Source organism: Caretta caretta, chromosome 7 (genome assembly GCF_965140235.1).
Source record: "Caretta caretta isolate rCarCar2 chromosome 7, rCarCar1.hap1, whole genome shotgun sequence".
Lineage (NCBI taxonomy): Eukaryota > Metazoa > Chordata > Testudines > Cheloniidae > Caretta > Caretta caretta.
Genome location: NC_134212.1, coordinates 116853756 through 116874026, shown reverse-complemented (window position 1 = coordinate 116874026; position 20271 = coordinate 116853756). Strand labels below are relative to the sequence as shown.

At 42.0% G+C, this 20271-nt stretch overlaps 1 protein-coding gene across 4 annotated transcripts in view; it reads left to right on the top strand.

Moving 5' to 3' along the window:
• The window catches only part of SHOC2 (SHOC2 leucine rich repeat scaffold protein), a 109380-nt gene that overhangs the window by 80202 nt on the left and 8907 nt on the right, over positions 1–20271 (top strand). For all 4 annotated transcript variants that reach the window (XM_048857227.2, XM_048857228.2, XM_048857230.2 and 1 more), the window contains 4 exons: positions 2776–2906; positions 8604–8792; positions 10983–11105; positions 15676–15813. In XM_048857227.2, the coding sequence (XP_048713184.1) occupies positions 2776–2906; positions 8604–8792; positions 10983–11105; positions 15676–15813 (581 nt within the window). The remainder of the gene's footprint in view (positions 1–2775; positions 2907–8603; positions 8793–10982; positions 11106–15675; positions 15814–20271) is intronic.

The following is a 20271-nucleotide window of genomic DNA, read 5'->3' as shown; positions in this document are numbered from 1 at the left end:
GCCACCCTAATGAAGCGATTGGGAATTCTGTGCTTCAGCTGCTGCAAAACTAGGACCCCATGAAAGGTATGTCCTCCTGAAAAGGAGCGGAGCCTGCTAAGAGCAACGAAAGGCTCTAATATTGACCAAATTTGCATTTAGTAAAAGAGAACTGAAATAACTGGTACAAAGGTGGATGTCTAAAATCTGATTTCTTCAAGGCAATCTGGATTTTGCATGAAGAAAGTTAAGAAAAATAATTTTGCAGAGGTTTTGTTAGGATCGGCGTCTTCCATTAGAAGAACAATAAGTTGAGGCTTAACATTGCTTGCAAATCATGCTTAACAAAAGTTGTATCAAAGAATCACAAAATTGGGAGTATAAATATTTTTGAAAGACATTTGCCGTAGAGAGGAGTTGGAGGTATCTTTACTTGTTTATTGGTAGCTTGCTGCTTTTCCTCTCTAATACTTCTCTTCAGTTTGATGCCAAACTGACATGCTCATAAATACCTAATGCTGCTCTCCTTTGAGACATTCTGCCTGCACATCTGCAGGGTTATGCCTAGAAGAATTGTTGAAGTATGGATCTAATGACAAAAATACAACTGAATGTGAACCTAGTCATTCTGTAGTTGCTGTTCGTTTTACATACTCATGCCAAATAAATCAAGTGGACACATGCTGTTTTTGGTTTACCTATTGTTAGTGATAACGTCAGATGGTTAGCCTGTCTGCAGTCTTATTCCCCATTTTTATCTTTAGAAGGGATATATAAACCCTCATATTCCCAAAACAAAACTCCCTAACACTAATTGAGGGGAGTTAGGAAGAAATTTCTCTTGTGGACAAGTTGCTCCATAATTGGGATTTGAACCTTCTTCTGAACCATGTGGTACTTCTCACAGATAGAGACAGGATACTGGAATAGCAGGATCACTAGTCTTATCCAGTAATGCAATTTCTGTGGACCTTAATATTCATTCTGATGACCATTATGCTTCTCCACCCACAATCCCACTTCAATTCTAGTATGAGTTTAGTGACTGTCTCGATGAGCATGATAAAAATGCTAAAATAGGTGTGCAAAGCATTAGGACCTTATTTTCAGAGGTTCTGAGCACCCACAACTGCAGTTTTAGTTAATGGGAGCTCTGCATGCTCAACATCTCTGAAAGTCAAGCCCCATAACTCCAGCCATTCATGCGATCTGCTGCTGAATTAATTTTTGGAATGGAAATGAAAGGGGGGAGAGGGGAAGATAGTAATAAAAATGTGATGTTTAAGGTCTCTTATCAACCTGCTTGGATTAAAGAAAAGCTTTAGCAGACTGGAAAATACTGTATAATTCTGACCCTCTGACAGCAGCTGCTTTGAGGTTCCCTTTTTCCCAAATTGCTGGTGTGATTAGACATAGTACACTTTGTGTTTTCAATTTTGTCATTGGCATAGCCCACGTTTGTATTGCTAAACAGCAGTCGGCAATGTATATCCTTTACTCTACTTCATATTGCATTCTCCTCCATAGTGCCTGATGACACCACTCAGAATTCAAAATCTATCTCCAGAAGCGTGTCGGAGAGCAAAAAACAAGTGATGGATTTTGTGTGATGTTTGCCTGTTGTTCATTTATAGAATAGATTGTTAAGTTATTTCATTTCTGAGAAATGCTGTTAGAATGTTTTGACTCATCCCTAGACTGTTTCACCCTGAAGATCTTTGTGAATATGGGCAAAATGAAATGAGATGTTTCCTATATTATAAATGAAGTTAGGACATACAAACTTTGCATGTAGTTAACAATTTTAGTTATAATAGTAGTAATTATAAACACATGCCACCAGCTCAGCCACTGTTCCTTTCATTTCCCTAATTTTTGCTTTGTCGTCTTCTGCAATTAATTAAACACTTTCCCGTGCTCTTGGGCAAAATGCCACAGATATCCAGTACAGATGTGCCTTCTGGTTCTTTGGGACTTCAGCCCAATATCTGCAGGGCAGATATTTCTACTGCTCTCAGTGTCTCCTGCCTTATTAAGAGACTCATCAGAAAGTCTCTATAGAAACTGGGCTGAATCAGAGATTACAGATGGGAAAGAACTATTAGATCATTCAGTCTATCCACTTGATGATTTCTTATAATACACTTTGTCCAGTCTGGTTTCAAAAGTTCAAGGCAATGGGGCTTTCACCATGTACCTTGGGGAAGCTATTCCCCAGCTAACAGATCTCTCTGTTGGTTATACTTTCCCTAATATTCAGCCTCCTTTTCCTTTGACTTAACTTCATCTCATTACATCTAATCATGTTTTGTGTACCACTGTAATGGTTTGTAATAATAATGTAGTAAAATGACTACAACAACAACACTGCATATAGGAAAAATACTGTAACTTTTGATGAGTTATTTTGGGAAAAACTGGAAAATTTCAGGTAAAAGCTGAACTTCCTGGTGAAAAGACCAGAATGGTGGAACATCTACAAAATTGATTTATTGATTGCTCACTGTATCTCTCTGTTGTGAAACTTTTAGAAAACCACATGCATTATTATGCTTTTATTGCATATTTCATCTAAGGAAATACAGTAATTTGTGAACATCAGCGAATACTTTCAGTGTCCCTGTGAAGGGAGCGGTAATTCCATTTTACAGATGGGAAACTTGAGCCTCAGAGAGGTTGTTTCTTGACTAAGCACACACAGTGGAAGAATCAGAAATAGAACAAGACTCCTTACTCTGTCCTGTGCCCTAACCCCTAACTGACATATATTAACAACACTTTGTTTTGCATTTGTAGGAAATTTGTCCAGTCTAAGTCGTCTTGGCCTAAGGTACAATAGACTGTCAGCAATCCCCAAGTCTTTAGCAAAATGTAGTGAACTTGATGAACTGAATTTGGAGAACAACAACATTTCCACTTTACCAGAGGTGAGAGGCACAAGATGTTCACTTTGGGGGAAATGTAATAGATTTTTTTTCGTTTTGTGAGCACATCAAAATATTGCAGATTGATTTTTACATCAAAAGCTTTAAAGAATGAGCCTCACTTTAACCTGTGTGTGTGTGTGTGTGTATATATATATATATATATATATATAAAAAACATTGGAGATCTATAAATCCACCAGTGTTGCCACATTGACATGTATATCTAACCAGTTAGACAGTAATTCAATTGATGAATCATCAGGCAACAAGACACAAACTCATTTTATCCATTTTCTAAATGTTTTTATGACACAATTAAACAAGGAAGCCAGGGGCCTATCATTTTAGATGGACGTGAGATTCCTGTTGCAGTTGCTCAGGGGGAAAGGAGACCGAAAACTAAGAGGGATCTCTGTCCACTTCGAACTGAAGCAGGACTGTTCTGTTTTGATAAACAGGTGGACAAAAAGCCCCTATGTTTGTCATTGCTGCTTAATGTTAACATTTCCATCATAATGTAATGTAGGACTTTGCAATTTACAGCAATGTTTCGCTCCCAGTGCAGTGCATCCCTCACTTGTGTGGCTCACCACCCACTAGCTACAAAAGGTCTGCAGTATCCGGGGTGGTTAGGATTGTGCAGGGACCAGCTCTCTTGCTCCCTGCCTCTGCTGTTGCACCTGCTAGTCCTGTGCTGTTCCCTCCTCCCTCAGCCAAGTCACAGGACGTTCCACTCTCCTCAACCCTGTAGAACTGGTGAGTTTTAGGCTTCATGATAAAACGCACAGAGTTTATTCTGCTCTGTTTCAGTTAGCGATCCAAACATTAATACTATTTTGTTCAGTCTACCTAACCTGTTCTACGAAGAATGACATCTAAAATTATATTGCAAATATCATATCGTTAAAATCTACCTAATGAGAAAAGAGAGAACATGTATACAGGGGAAAAAGATGTGAACATAAATTAGAGGACCATTGAAAGCACCCAAGTACAATAATTGCTTTTCTGTGTATGAATTATTAAATTCAGCAACAACTGACTGGAAACAAAAGAGAATTAAATATTGTGGTAGGCTTGTGCTTTAAGAAAATGCTGTTGAGAGAAAGTTGCTCAGCTGCTTTTAAGAACAAAGATGAACCAACCCCCCCAAGCATGTTATGAAAGTAACTGCAATGTGATTACACATACAGAAGCAATTGACTGGAGAACTGATTGCTTATCCTAAAGTAAGTTGACTCCTAATCAAAAACTCTCCCTTAACAAATAGTGCTATTTTACCTAAATGTGTTAGTCTAACAATGAGTTATATGTTGTGACGAAGGAGCAGCTCAAATATTAATGTAGTAGTGTAATCCATTGAAAATTAAGCATTCTTGGCTGCAATAGAAAGAAAATCCATTTGCAAAGAAATTGCTGAAATACAAAATGAGCCAGAGCTCGTGATGCAATGCCTAATAAATATTGTATCTTAAAAGGATATGTTGGGAAAGGCAGCAGTCCCACAGCTTTCATAAATGTTGAGTGCATTGTTTTTCTTTAGATTGTGTATAACTAAGCTCTACATCTTCCCCTCCAAGACATTTTAATTGTTAGTTACTTGTGAGCTGTTAGAAAAATTATATGCACTAGATAATATACATATTATCAACAACATTTATGTATAGTCCCAGACTTGAAAAACAGCCTTTGCGAATTCCAAGGTCAGTTTGAAACCATAAGGTGTTAGGAACCCCAAAGTACAGTAGCAAAGTACAGAGCCAAAAATGCCAACTAAATAATAAAATCACTAAAGGCAGGATTTCCTCTTAAAAGATTGTGCTAAATAACAATGAGATTTTAATACGACTAATATCTCTACAACTTAAAGTTCTGTTGTTTACGGTTAGGAAAAAAATTGCTTCACTGACTTTTCTGAGATAAGACTTTTTTTCTTGTGTTCAAATACCCGCAAATTTGTTGAGCCGTGACATGAAGCAAAGCAAGTTATAATTTGATGGTTTATTTATAAAATGAATGTGAAGCGACCCTTAATTTAAAAACCAAAAAACTTTCATTCCTGAAACAACAATGCTATAAAAATGTTATTGTAATTGTAATATTAAAACTGCAACCCAGAAAAAGTAAAGATATTTGAAGTTGATTGAAATTTTTGAGAGGTTGTTGCTATTCTGTCTGTGATTGTAGATAGAATCATAGAATATCAGGGTTGGAACGGACCTCAGGAGGTCATCTAGTCCAACCCCCTGCTCAAAAGCAGGACCCATACCCAATTAAATCATCCCAGCCAGGGCTTTGTCAAGCCTGACCTTAAAAACTTCTAAGGAAGGAGATTCCACCACCTCCCTAGGTAACGCATTCCAGTGTTTCACCACCCTCCTAGTGAAAAAGTTTTTCCTAATATCCAACCTAAACCTCCCCCACTGCAATTTGAGACCATTACTCCTTGTCCTGTCCTCTTCCACCACTGAGAATAGTCTAGAACCATCCTCTCTGGAACTACCTCTCAGGTAGTTGAAAGCAGCTATCAAATCCCCCCTCATTCTTCTCTTCTGCAGACTAAACAATCCTAGTTCCCTCAGCCTCTCCTCATAAGTCATGTGTTCCAGACCCCTAATCATTTTTGTTGCCCTTCGCTGGACTCTCTCCAATTTATCCACATCCTTCTTGTAGTGTGGGGCCCAAAACTGGACACAGTACTCCAGATGAGGCCTCACCAATGTCGAATAGAGGGGGACGATCACGTCCCTCGATCTGCTCGCTATGCCCCTACTTATACATCCCAAAATGCCATTGGCCTTCTTGGCAACAAGGGCACACTGCTGACTCATATCCAGCTTCTCGTCCACTGTCACCCCTAGGTCCTTTTCTGCAGAACTGCTGCCTAGCCATTCGGTCCCTAGTCTGTAGCTGTGCATTGGGTTCTTCCGTCCTAAGTGCAGGACCCTGCACTTATCCTTATTGAACCTCATCAGATTTCTTTTGGCCCAATCCTCCAAAGATATTGTAATATTTCTGGTATGTAACATCATGTGTGAATCTTTAATCCCTGCAATACCTAAACAAATAGGGCTGAATTAAGCTTGGCATAGTAATGAGCAAAAGATGATATTTCAGCATTAATATGGCATTCATTATTTATTTCTGTGGTGCCAATAGTGTGTCTGGGTGCTTTACTGACAGATACAAACCTGAGATTCCTGCTGTCAAAGTTCATTCCTCACTCTGAACTCTAGGATACAGATGTGGGGACCTGCATGAAAGGCCCCCTAATCTTATTCTTACCAGCTTAGTTTAAAAGCTGCCACCACCAAAGTGTTACACAAAGAACAGGGGAAGTGCCCACTTGGAAACGTCTCCCCCCCCCAAAAAAAAAATCCCCCCAAGCACTACACCCCCTTTCCTGGGGAAGGCTTGATAAAAATCCTCACCAATTTGCATAGGTGAACACAGATCCAAACCCTTGGATCTTAAGAACAATGAAGCAGCAATCAGATTCTTAAAAGAGAATTTTAATTAAAGAAAAAGTAAAAGAATCACATTGGTAAAATCAGGATGGTAAATACCTTACAGGGTAATCAGATTCAAAACATGAGAGAATCCCTCTATGCAAAACCTTAAGTTACAAAAAGATACAAAAACAGGAATATACATTCCATTCAGCACAACTTATTTTATCAGCCGTTTAAACAAAACAAAAAGAAAAGGAGTACTTGTGGCATCTTAGAGACAAACCAATTTATCTGAGCATAAGCTTTCGTGAGCTACAGCTCACTCCATCGGATGCTTTTCCACTGAATGCATTCGATGAAGTGAGCTGTAGCTCACAAAAGCTTATGCTCAGATAAATTTGTTAGTATCTAAGATGCCACAAGTACTCCTTTTCTTTTTGCAAATACAGACTAACACGGCTGCTACTCTGAAACCTGTCATTAAACAAAACAGAATCTAACGAATATCTAACTAGACTGCTTACTGACTTTTTACAGGAGTTCTGACCTGCATTCCTGCTCTGGTCCCAGCAAAAGCATCACACAGACAGAGAGAACCCTTTGTTCCGCCCCCTCCAGCTTTGAAAGTATCTTGTCTCCTCATTGGTCATTTTGGTCAGGTGCCAGCGAGGTTATCTTAGCTTCTTAACCCTTTACAGGTGAAAGGGTTTTTCCTCTGGCCAGGAGGGATTTAAAGGTGTTTCCCTTTCCCCTTATATTTATGACACCTGCCTAAAGGATGTTACAATCTAATTAGTCACACACACAAAACTCTCAAGAAGCAAGACTAAAAGCAGTTGGTTTGAATAACAAAACTTAGCACCCAGTTGGTTAATTCTAATGGTTTTATTTTGGATCTGTTTGATTTTTTTTTTCTTCTTGGTTTGTCACAAAAAGACACACACAAGTAACTTAGATTATTTTATGGTAGGATTAAGATCAGAAAAAATTTAGGGTTTCTGAAAAATGTTTTTTCAAGTGTGCCTAAACATGGGGGGTGGGGTGGGGGCTATTTCTGTTAGTATGTACATTATCTGAATTTCAAGATGCTTTTAAAATAAGGACCTGCCAGACATCAGTGGCTGAAGCTTTAGTAGTAATTGTAGGAACCTGTAAAGCAAATTCATTCTTGATGTCAAGTCAATTCATAATATAGACTTTTATTAAGTTAATACAGATTTGTATTTTTTTTTTTAAAAAAAAAAACCTCATTGAAATGCAGTATATTGGGTTCACACCTATTTCCATCCATTTTCAACTGGGGTGGCATCAAAGTGAGGATGAGTTTGGTCTCTGATTCTCTCAAGGACAGTTGCTATATTCATAGATTCCACAGCCGGGAGGGACCATTGTAGTCATCTAGTCTGACCACCTGTATAACACAGGCTGTAGAACGTCCCCAGAATCATGCCTAGAGGATATCTTTGAGAGAGAAAAACAATGAGGAGTCCAGTGGCACCTTAAAGACCGACATATTTATTTGGGCATAAGCTTTCGTGGGTAAAAAACCCACTTCTTCAGGTGCATGGAGTGAAAAGCCAGTCTTGATTTTAAAATTGCCAGGGATGGAAACTCCACCACGACGCTTGCTAAATTGTGCCAATGGTTGGTTACGCTCACTGTTAAAAAAAATTATATCTGATTTCCAGTTTGAGCATGACTTACGACAATTCAGCACCATTAGCTGCATCTCCTCCTCTACACAATAGCTATTCTATTTGTCACATCAGCACTGGTTGCATTTCCTCCAGTATTGGAAATGCTGGTGAGGAGTGATGTGATTTTTTTCCCACTGAGCTTTCCAGACAACCTCTGTCTGCACTCTGGGTGGCTCTAGCCAGTGCTATCAGTGTTGCTCAAAACCACTATTTTATTTTTTTTACAAGTAGAAAAAGGTTAAAAAAAAAGCAGTAGCTGTGTTTTTAAATGTTGGTACTTTTTATATACTAGCACCATAAATGTGTGGGAGGAGAGGAATACAGTTCTCTCCTAGTGATTGTGGATGAGACTGTATGGATGGGAGAACTTTTTCTGAAGTTGATTGCAACACTTACCTTGTTGCGTGGGCTGGGGGAAGCTATTTTTAAGAGACCCAATACAGTGAAAGAATACATGTTAAAATAAATCTAAACACAAAGCTCAAGTGAAACTAGATCCTGAATGTTTGTGTGTGTGTGGTTCTCCCCTACCCTCTCTCCCTTTCCAGGGTCTTTTATCGAGTCTTGTGAACCTGACTAGCTTAACATTGGCCAGGAACTGCTTCCAGTCATATCCAGTGGGTGGCCCATCACAGTTCTCCACAATCTACTCTCTCAACATGGAACACAACCGCATCAGCAAAATCCCGTTTGGAATTTTCTCTAGAGCTAAAGTGTTAAGTAAGCTGAACATGAAGGTGAGCCACAGCAATGCTCCACTGCTTGTAACATCCATAGCAGATTCTTTGAGCTGTAACAAATTTAATGATACAAAGAATAAACTTGTAGCATATGAAAGGGACCCTTTGTCACCTTACTCAGATATCACAGACACACGTCCTTTACCTGTGTAACTGATCCATTTCATTTTTCACTATTTATTCTATTAGCTCTTTCACATTGCCTTCACATTTGGACAATGAAAATCAGTGAAGCTGGTTGTACTTTGTATGTTCAGGAACCTGAATGGTTGAATTGCAAACGTTGCAGAAGAATATTTTGTTTTAAAGCAATTTCATTTCAATTAAAAACAGAATCCTGGAAAGAAATATCTATTGCCTTTTTTTAGCTTATATTTACAAAATCTAAAATTAAGACCTTGTTATTACTATTATTTTTGCGTTGAGGTAGCCTAGAGACCACAGTAAAAACTCATGTCCCATTGTGTTAGATACTGTATATTTTTAAAGAGACTGTTTACATCCTCTAAAGATCACAATATAAGCATATGATGACAGATTAAAGGTGGAGAAAATAGCCACGAGGGATGATAGTGTAACAGTGAAGTGACTTTAGTTTAATATGTAACAGAATACACATTCAGAGATTTTCAATATATCTTTGAAACTCGACAAATCGCCCCTCCCATGTCTTGATATAATTAAATTTTAGAAAATGTATTTATCAATAAATGATAGCAATTATTATTTTTATATATATTTAAATATATATATTTATATAATTGTGACAGCACCTACAATGTACAAGGCACTTTCAAGCTATGTAAGATAGTCTCTTCCCTGAAGAGCTTGCCTTCTGAAATACAAAAATAGATTCATAGACACTGAGGCCAGAAGGGACCATTGTGATTATCTAGTCTGAGCTCATGTTTAACACAGGTCATAGAACTTCCCCAAAATAATTTATAGAGCAGATCTGTTAGAAAAACACCCAATCTTGGTTTAAAAATTGTCACTCATGGAGAATCCTCCACAACCCTTGGTAAATTATTTTAATGGTTAGTTACTTACACTGTTAAAAATTTATGCTTCATTTTCAGTCTAAACCAGATGAAGAGGGCGCAACATAAAAGTAAAGTGGCTGGTGCACGTTTTAGTCATTTCAAGGGGGTTAAAATTTTTATTGTATTGTAAAAACTTGTTTAACTCTCCTCCAATACCTCTATTATTAGATGACTGAATTTTTGTTGACCTCACAACAGAAATTAGTCTTGGGGAAAGATTTGAATGGTGAGAGGATAGTGCCTGGCACATTATTTGGAAAGAGTTGTTTTTTTCAGGTGTAAGGGCAATGTGGAAAAGTCAGACAAAAGAGGCAACATCTTCCTTTTTGTAATCTAGATGGGTCCTTAAATTGGAAAAACATTTCTTTAAAAGTACCAATCAGTCTTTAATGTCACACATGTACCAGTTGTTTGAACAGCCTGATTTCTTAGAATTTACAGTGTCCACTCTAGACCAAATTATATCACTAGCACTCTAAATAGTGAGAATGTCTAACTTCATTCCAGTTTTTTTTTTCTACATAAGCAATTTGGATGTATTTGCTATTTTAAAAACTACCCCGGTGTCAGCAAACATGGAGCCTGTGAGCACTGCTGGCTGATATCTGTTCCAACTGCCTGCCCTAGGCCAGATCCTGAAATAATGTCTGACGTTTAAGTTGTTTTGTAATGGTACTTGACCTTTTATTATTAAGGTTTTTTTGTTTACCTTATACCCTCCATATTCTTAGGATTGCAGAATTGTTGCTAGCTTCTTTACATGATGTGGTGGTGTTTTTTTTATTCATATCTTAAGTGTTCACATCCTAGCTAACAGTACATAATGTTGAAAAGAGTAAAGTCAAAATTAACTACTGAGACCTTTGAAATTTCATGAGTTATTGTCTCTGTAATATGTTGTTTCCATTTCAGTCTATCACATTGGTAATACAAATGCAGCTCCACATGTCTAGATTGGGTAGTGTTCATTACATTTTGGGAATGCATTTTAGAGATTCAGCCATTTAGCTACGTTTTTGCTATTGGTTTATATAAGAACCAATCAAATTTTTGATTTATCCAAATGCTTCATCTTATTTAATCTCCAGGCTACCTTGCTGTTTTTTCATGCCAAAACCTACATCTTTTATTTGTTAAATTGCAGGACAATCAGCTAACCTCACTCCCCTTGGACTTTGGGACTTGGACCAGCATGGTGGAACTGAATTTAGCCACTAATCAGCTCACAAAAATTCCTGAGGATGTGTCTGGGCTAGTTTCCCTTGAGGTGAGAGGAATACAGTGAATATCTGACTAAGCAAATCCTCAGAAATGAACTTTTCCTATTTCAAATTTAAGTAATATTATTTTGCATAATCAGTTTAAAAAGAAAAGTATATGTCCCAATAATAAGTGTGCTAACCGAACATATGAGTGTTTCATGAGTTTATGGCTTTCATGAATAGCTTTTTAAATGTTTTGTTCCTTAAGCCTGTGTGCCCATTTAATTTATTAACCTATAGACAACGTCACACCACAAAATGTACAGTGCAGAAAATAAAATGAAATCTGAGCTGAACACCCAGAGAGACCAGCATACAAACAAAGTGGGCCAAAATATTCCAACAAAAGGATGACAAAGTGGACTGAGTTCAGTTAGAAAGCATTGGACTGGGCCTCGAAACCAACCACCAAGAGATTAAAGAGAGAGTTCTGTAGATGGAATCCATGAACCAAGTTGGCCCATTAAACAGATTTTGTTGTTAGAGTGCCAATAGCTAAGGGCATATTTAGGTTGTAAAATTAGGTAATTTTACAACTAGGTAAAATCACTAGGGAATTAAACAGAACTGCTTATGCAATGTTTATGCAAAAGTGAAAGTTCGTACAGCAATTTTAATTCAGCCACATTGCACATTGGTAATTGTGGACTGGGATCACAGGGGAATCACGCTGAGATTGCTCAATTAGGACAAACTGCGAAGAATGGGGCAGACAATCACCAAAACTGGTGGTTATTCTAATCCTTAGATTCACCAAGCCAGCAACAAAACAGCTTCCACAATACCTTACTGGTTACCCAGAAGCCAAAAACACAGTTCCCTTAAAGCAACCCAGCCTTGGACTTCCTCCTAGAGATCCAAGTCAAATATGAAGAGGATTACTGAAAATCTTGTTCATCATATAAAAATTGGACACATTACCCTCAGGTCACTGAATATTTTTGATCTTACCGAAATACATGCTTACAGCCAATTCTTATTAATTAATCTAAAATTTATTTAAAAAGAAGAGAGTATTGGTTGAAAGATCATTCTAAAAACTCTATTCAGTCTGTATGTATATCAGTTTCATAGTAGATATGGTGAACTTCAGAGTTGCAAAGAGTTCTTTCAGAATTAGTCCATAGTTTTAGTCTAATGTCCAATATCAGGGTGATCCAGATGGGACTGGAGATCTCCGTTTTGGGACTCAAACTTCCCCCGATGAAGCTTAAGCACATCTGAGATGAAAGGATCAGGTCCCAAAAGCCCTTTGTATGGTTCCCAGGCAGCCTCTTGACAGCATGCAGTCCTTGGGTGAACAGTAGGCAGTTATCCTAGCTTTGAAGTAGATCTCCTATTTCCTAAGCATCACTGATAATTAGCTACATGGATTAACATAAGGCAACTGCCTATCTCCCGTTATTTACAGGTAGTTTGCTACATACTTCAAAGAGAGATTGACAGTGATATCACTACATTCACAGTTCATTTAAATGTTAACATTTTCTTTTGATCTCTGAATTAACAGAATTCAGCAGTAGACAGGAACTGTTCGGTTACATGGTTAACACCTAACAAGATATAAGAAAAAACACTTACAGTTAGCATTACCTCTAATTCTCTAAACAGACAGGTTTGCATTTCTAATTCTAGTCTATCTAACGTGAAATGGCCCTAATTACCATTTACATATCCTTTAATATGTCTCTAAAGGTTGAATCTGGATCAGTTAACCTACTAGTTGTTGTGTAACCCTTTCTGGCCCTGTATCACAGTAATATTTTCTGTTCTGTTTTTCTTTTAGATTCATAGTTTAGTACGTTACTATTCATATTGTTTAGTATGTACCTTTAAATACACAGGATATGCAACCAGACCACATTATTATTGACATGCTAACCTTAACTTTGGCATTTCCTGACTTTAACTGTGCAATCCTAACCTGATTAAGCTTCTCAGACCTGAAGAAGAGCTCTGTGTAAGCATGAAAGCTTTCTCTCTGACAAACAGAAGTTGGTCCGATAAAAGATATTACCTCCCTCACCTTGTCTCTCTAATATCCGGGACCGACACAGCTCCAACAATACTGCAGACAACCCTAATGATGCATTGTTGTAGAATTTCGCATTAACTGTTAAACTACTCACTTTTGTGTTTGTGTGTGTGTTAATATCGTAAAACAATAACATGGTAGGATTGGAAAGGAGAAGTATCAAGCAATTCTAGCACAGTGCTGGGATCAATTCCCAGACCCTATTGGGTTTAGCTGGGAGATCTTAACTATCCAAAGACAGCCGGACACCCCTCCAGAGCTGTCTGGCCTTGGTGATGTCACTAAGGGTAAGTCTTCACTGCAGCAAGGAGCAAGCCTCCCAGTCTAGTTAGACAGACTTGTGCTAGCTGGTCTTGAGCTAGCACGTTAAAAGTAGCAGTGTGGAAGTTGTGGCTTGGGTGTCAGCTTGGGCTCTTGAGCCTGCCCAATCCTCCAGGTCTGAGCTTGGGTGACTTGCCTGAGTCTCCACGGGAGCTGCAACATCCACACTGCTCTTTTTAATGTGCTGGAGCCCCATTAGCACAAATCTGTCAGTCTGTCTACCTGGGCTGGGAGGTTTGCTGCCAGCTGCAATGTAGAAATAGCCTTTAGAGCAGGGGTGGGCAAACCTTTGGGCCCGAGGGCCCCATCTGAGTATAGAAATTGTATGGCGAGCCATGAATGCTCATGAAATTGGGGTTAGGGTGTGGGGGGGGTGAGGGCTCTGGCTGGGTGTGTGGGCTCTGGGGTGGCACTGAGGATGAGTGGTTTGGGGTGTAGGAGGGTGCTCCGGACTGGGACTGGGTTTCGGTGGGCAGGAGGGGGATCAGGGCTGGGGCACGGGGAGGGTATGCGGGGGAATGAGGGCTCTGGCTGGGGGTGCAGGCTCTGGGATGGGGTGGGGGGGGGGATGAGGTGTAGCAGGGTGCTCCGGGCTGGGACTGAGGGCTTTGAAGGGCGGGAGGGGGATCAGGGCTGGGACAGATGGTTGGGGTGCGGGGGTGGGGGTGTGTGGTTCAGGGGTGCAGGCTCTGACCGGCGCTTACCTCAAGGAACTCCTGGAAGCAGCAGCATGTCCCTTCTCCGGCTCCCATTGGCCGTGGTTCCTGGCCAACGGAAGCTGTGTGGGAGGCACTTGGGGGCAGGGGCAGTGTGCGGAGGAGCTGGAGGGGGCACATGCCGCTGCTTCTGGGAGCCGCGCGGCGCAGCCCCTTACCCTGCTCCCCCACTGGAGCGCCAGAATGGGACAAGCCCCAGACCCCACTCCCCAGCGGGAGCTCAAGGGTCGGATTAAAACAGCTGGGGGGCCGGATGCAGCCCGCGGACCATAGTTTGCCCACCCCTGCTTTTAGAGCATGGATTATCAGGATCTAAGCACCTGCAGCTCTGTTGATTTAACAGGGATTTGTGGGTGCTCAGCACCACTAAAAATGCAGCCCTTCACTCTGTGCCTAACTACCTACCTCACTGAGGAGTTATGAGTTGCCTGTAAGCAACCTTAAGCTGCTCTGGAGAAAGGTGCTATATTACTGCAAACTATTCTTGAATGAATTACGTGGCTTCATAGATGAGCATAAGAACATAACATAAGAACATAAGCATGAGACTTTACAGCATAGAAAAGACAAATTTTCTACCTGAAGGAGTTTACAATCTGAGGTCTTGTCTAGATGGAGACCCTCAAGAAAATTAATCCAAAATAATTTTTAAAGTGGACTAGTTAAAGTTGAGAAAATGCTGTGTGGACACTCTTATTCAGAATTAAAGTGGGCTTAATTTGATGTATTTTGGAAGTGAATTAATCTAAATTGAGTCGATGACACTTGAATTCTCAATAAGAATGCTCACACAGGGATTTAATGCAGTTTGACTAATCCTCTTTACATTCAGACCTTAAGTTAATTTTCCTGCATGTCCCCGGGTAAGCAAGTCCTAATTTAAAATGAGAGCAAACAGTAACTGAGAGCACCAGAGGAATTAAAAAAGGGGACTGATGAGGGAGGTCATTATAGGAGACCAATGCATGTGTGTAGAGTGGCCAAGTATTTTGTTATTAGTCCCTTCCCAAAACCAGCTTCTTGAAGGTGGCATAAAAAGTAAGAGGAGGTGGGGAGGTTTGTTGAGCATAAGGTTTGTTGATAGCACTGAGGCGGGCATGTGAAAATATAAATGATAGGGGAATTATGTAGTAGTCTGTCTTTCTTGATTCATTTGGTTAAAATGGGCGCTTAGCTCTTTGTTTCTCCACTGTTTATTTTAAAAATATGTACATTTTTTAAATAGTCCTGTTAATCTGAAATCTGTTGTTCTGAATTTAAACTTCACTTCCGTTAAACTCAATTTTGTAACCTGTTAACTTTGATTACTGATTTAAGTTTAACTTTGTCCTTTAGTTCAGTTTCACAGGAGTTTTACAAAACTTGTTAAACAGTGTGTTAATTTTGCATTCTATTGAATGCTACTTAAGCAATACTTAACACTTAATTCTGAAGTCTAAAGGGATTCTCTTTTAGTTGGCACTTGCTGCATTACTTAAAATTTTCCCTGTTTTTTTTCTTCAGGTTCTTATCTTGTCAAATAATCTTCTGAAGAAACTTCCCCATGGTATTGGAAACCTACGGAAAATAAGAGAGTTGGATCTAGAGGAGAACAAACTGGAATCCTTGCCAAATGAAATTGCTTACCTTAAGGATCTGCAGGTGAAACAATAATGAGAGGAGATAAACATACTAAGCCTTTTACTTACAACAGGCTAATTTGTACCTTTCCCACTTAAATTGATGGTATCTAGCTCTTTAAGGAAAGTTAACGGAAGGAGTTTACTGTTAGCGAAGAGTATAGAGAATCAGGACTCTTGAGTTTTATTCCTGGTTCTGCCATTGAGTCTCTGGTTGACCTTGGGAAAACAACGTTTAATTCTTCAAGTGCTGGTCCTTATGTGTATTCCACATGTGGGTATGCATGTGTGCCGTGCCCGAGTCCAGCAATTTTTCCAAGCAGTGTCCATTGACCCACATGTGCGTAGTATCTCCCTTCGTGCTCCTGACTGAGAGTTTAAGGGGTGTTGCGGGTCGATGCCACATGGCCTGAGTTGAAATCCTGCCCTTCACTCTAAGTCTCTAAAAGAGTGTGTGTATATCTTCTCTTCCCCCCCACCCCAAGTCGGGGGGAAACTCTCTTTGTCCCGGGGACTATGCCCAGGGTCCTGGACTTCAAGAACTGCGTTTCCTGTCCTTGCTCCTTTTCCATCCTCAACACGGATCAGTGGTGTCTCTATTGTCTGGGTGAGGCCCTTATCTCGGTGAAGTGCAGCATCTGTAAGTCCTTCCCACCCCAGAACCAGAGAGGCTCAAGAACTCAGGCTGAGGAAGCATCTGATGGAAGAGGCCTTGATCTGAGCTTGGCCTGGGAGACCCCCCTGTACGTCAGCCTCAGCTGGCCAGCAATACAGTTCTGAGCATGAACAATGGAGCGGAGCCACCGGCACTGAAGCCCAACGGCACAGGGCTGCCCGTGACAGTAAGAAACACTCTCATGGGCGTAACGGCATATCCACACAGCGGACTGCCTATAAGCGGACTGCCTATATTTGCTCCACAAGCCATGCCAGGTCGGGTGAGATGTCTTGTACAGATCCCACAGAACTGTCACTCGGGGCCCCTCGGCTGGAGGGTAAGGCGAGGAAGAGGGATCCGATAGGGACAAAGATAGGCCAATTGTGTCCACGAGCGCCAGTCCGGATGTACCATTGGTATTGCCTCAGCAATATGGAGACTGGCCAGCTCCGGCAGTGAAACCAGGTCCCTCCGGTGTCTTGATGGGAACCCTGTGGACTCCAGGCCATATGGACGCTTTTCTGACACTGGATGAGGTCTTCCTCCACTATCTGCAGTCTCTATTTCTGTCGGGTCTGACACTTCTCAGAGAGGTTCCTACCCTGGAGCATGAACCTCTGCTACTGCCACAGGAGAGACCCCTTCCCTTTCCATCATAGAGGGGCCTCCCAGTACCAACAATACCACTGTTTCCGATGGCACTGTCCTCAGACTCAGAGGAGCCAGTCCCACTGATATCTCCGACACAGTGCAGCTCAGACAGCTGCAGCAGCCCTATCCTCCTGGCTATGACCCCCCTTCCCCAGGGATGCCTGATATCATTTCCTGTGGGCCCACTGTGACCAATAGATCCCTCCTTCTGTCCATATTAGGCACCCTTATAGCAGACACTGGCACCGGTGCAGGAATCTTGCCACTCGTCGCCCTCTTGTCAGCTCCTTCCGTTGGTGTATGAGGAGGAAGACACTGAGCCAGTACCACCAGTTCCGACCGGAGCCGCCTCATCACTGGGTGACTTGTTCATCCCTTTTGCCACCCTCTCTGCCAGATGACCATTGGCAATATCAAGATCTTCTCCAAAGGGTGCCTACTGACTTGTAAATCCCATTGGAGGAGGTCCAGGACCCCCAGCACCATCTCCTGGACATCTTATAGCCCCAGGGACCATCCAGGGTGGCCCTTTTCATAAACGAGGCCGTACTACAACTGGCCAGAATGGTTTGGCCCATAGCTGCACAGTGTGCCCCCATCCGGAAGCAAGCTTGCCAAAGGGGCTGATTTCCTTTTTACACTCCCTTCTCCTAATTCACTAGTGGTGCAAGTGGCTGTGGAAGGGGCTCAGCAGCACCCTCAGAAATCCACCCTGCCAGAGAAAGGGTCAAAGAGGCTGGATCTCCTGGGCAGTAAGGTCTTGTCCTCCGCAGGCCTTCAGTTTCATATAGCCAATTACCACGCATCGTTGGCTAAATACAACTTTAATACCTACACCAGGCTGGCGGAGTTCAAAGACAAGGCCCCTGGGGAAGATCAGGCTCAGTTGCACTCCTTGATGAAGGAGGGGAGGCTGGTGGCAAAGGTGGCTTTCCAGGTCATGGTGGATGCTACAGGGTCCTTGGCTACAGGGTTGGTCATACATAGAAACTCTTGGCTCCAATCATCGGGCTTCCCAAGGGCGGTCCAAAATACTATTCAGGACCTCCCTTTTGCTGAGGCCAATCTTTTCAGTGAAAAGGCAGACGAGACTTTGCATTCCCTGAATGACACTCGATCCACCCTCAGGTCTCTGATATCTGTGCTTCAGCCCCCACAAGAATACATCAAAAACAGCCCTTCAGACCATGGCCACCTTCCTATCTCTCTTACTACCATCATCCACCTGAACCCCCTTGCAAGTGACCTGAGATCCCAGAGAGGCTGTTTCCCGGCTCCAACCACTACCACGTCGTCCATGTACTCCCAACTGCAAGCCAAAGGCCACTTTTGATATCCAGATCAAGACCTGCATACCACCACTGATTATGCCTACTTCACCACCCATCATCTTTGGAGGCTGCCTTACCTCCTTCACCCACGTTTGGAGTGAGGTCACCATGGATTTCCTTTCCTTTTCTCCGCACAAACCTCCTACCTGACCACCCCTGGGGGACCCCTCCCACCAATTGATTAATCAACAAGAGACAGACTTCGTACTCCACCAGTGAGTGATAGCGAGCATCCTGCCTCAATAGCGAGGAAGAAGGTTCTGCTCCCCATATTTTCTCATCCCCGTAGAAGGTGGAGATCCATCCTGGACTTTCGACAGCTCAATATTTTCATCAGGAAGCTGAAATTCACAATGATTACACTGGCATCGGTAATCATCTTCCTCCAGGAAGGCGGGGGTGGGGTAGTTCACACCTCTTGACATGAAGGATGCATATTTCCTTGTGGACATTCACCCATCACATAGGAAATTCCTACAAGTCAGGATTACACAGCAACAATACCAGTTGCACATCCTCTCTTTGGTCTTGCGATAGCATCACGGGGCTTTGTGAAAGAAAGCGTTCACGGTAGTAGTAGCCTAGATGCAATGCCAGGGAAATACGGTGTTCCCATACCTGCACAGCTAGCTTCTGGTGAGACATTCCCGACAAGAAGTTGTCTTCACGATAGATTCCCTTCAATGTCTCCTTGCCTCCTTAGGTGTCTGCATAAACGAAGACAGGTCCATTTTGTCACCTACACAGACAATAAATTTAATAGGAACAAGGCTGGACTCTGTCTCAGTGTGAGCTTTCCTTCCAGTGGACAGATGTTACACGATGAGCAGCCTGATCACGCACATCACCCGCAAACCTCATGTTATGCTGTGTTGGTGCCTCTCCTTCATGGGCCACATGGCTGCATGCAAGTATGTGACACCTTTTGCCCAGCTCCACTCTACCTACAGGCCAACCAAGGACCACATTAACTACAGAGCTACTGTTCCCTCAGGAGTTCTTGCCTCTCTTGCTTGGTAGTCCAACCCGACTCAGACCGTGGTTGAAACACCCTGCAGCCCTCCCATATTGAGGGGCCACCATTGTGATGGATGCCTCCCTTACAGGATGGGGCGCTCACCTGGCCTACCATGCGGCCCAGAGTACATGGACACCATGGGAAGCCAGGTGGCCTAAAAACCTGCTGGAACTGAGAGCAGTCCGCATAGCCTGCAAAGGCCTTCTTTCCCATCATATGCTCCCTCCACGTGCAAATCCTATTGGACAGTATCACCATGGTTTTGTATATATATATAAACAAACAAACAGGGAGGAGTGTGATCTTGTCTCCTCTGCTTGGAGGCAGTCAGACTGTGGATCTGGTATGTCAGAAATCAGGTTTCCTTACAGGCCGCATATCTCCCATTCACTCAGAACTCTGTAGTGGACAGACTAAGCAGAAGTGTCCATGTAGACCATGACTGGGAAATACACAACACAGTTTTGACCAACATCTTTGCACAGTTGGGTACTCTCCTATGGGACTTCTTTGCATCCCAGATTAACAGAAAGCTTCTCATGTTCTGCTCCGGGAGGGCCATCGGCAGCAACTCAGAGTGACACTCTTCTGCTCCCTTGGGTGACCTCCAATACATTTTTTCCCCCTATTCCCCTTGTACCACAAGTTCCTCAGAAGATTCGCTGAGACACAGCCACCATCATCCTTCTAGCACCCTGTTGGCCCAGACAGTTCTGATTCATGGATCTCCTAAGGCTGTCCATACACCCACCCATCAGGATCTGCCCATCTGCAGAACAGGCTCAGGCGCCACAACCCAAGCTCACTCCGCCTCATGGCCCA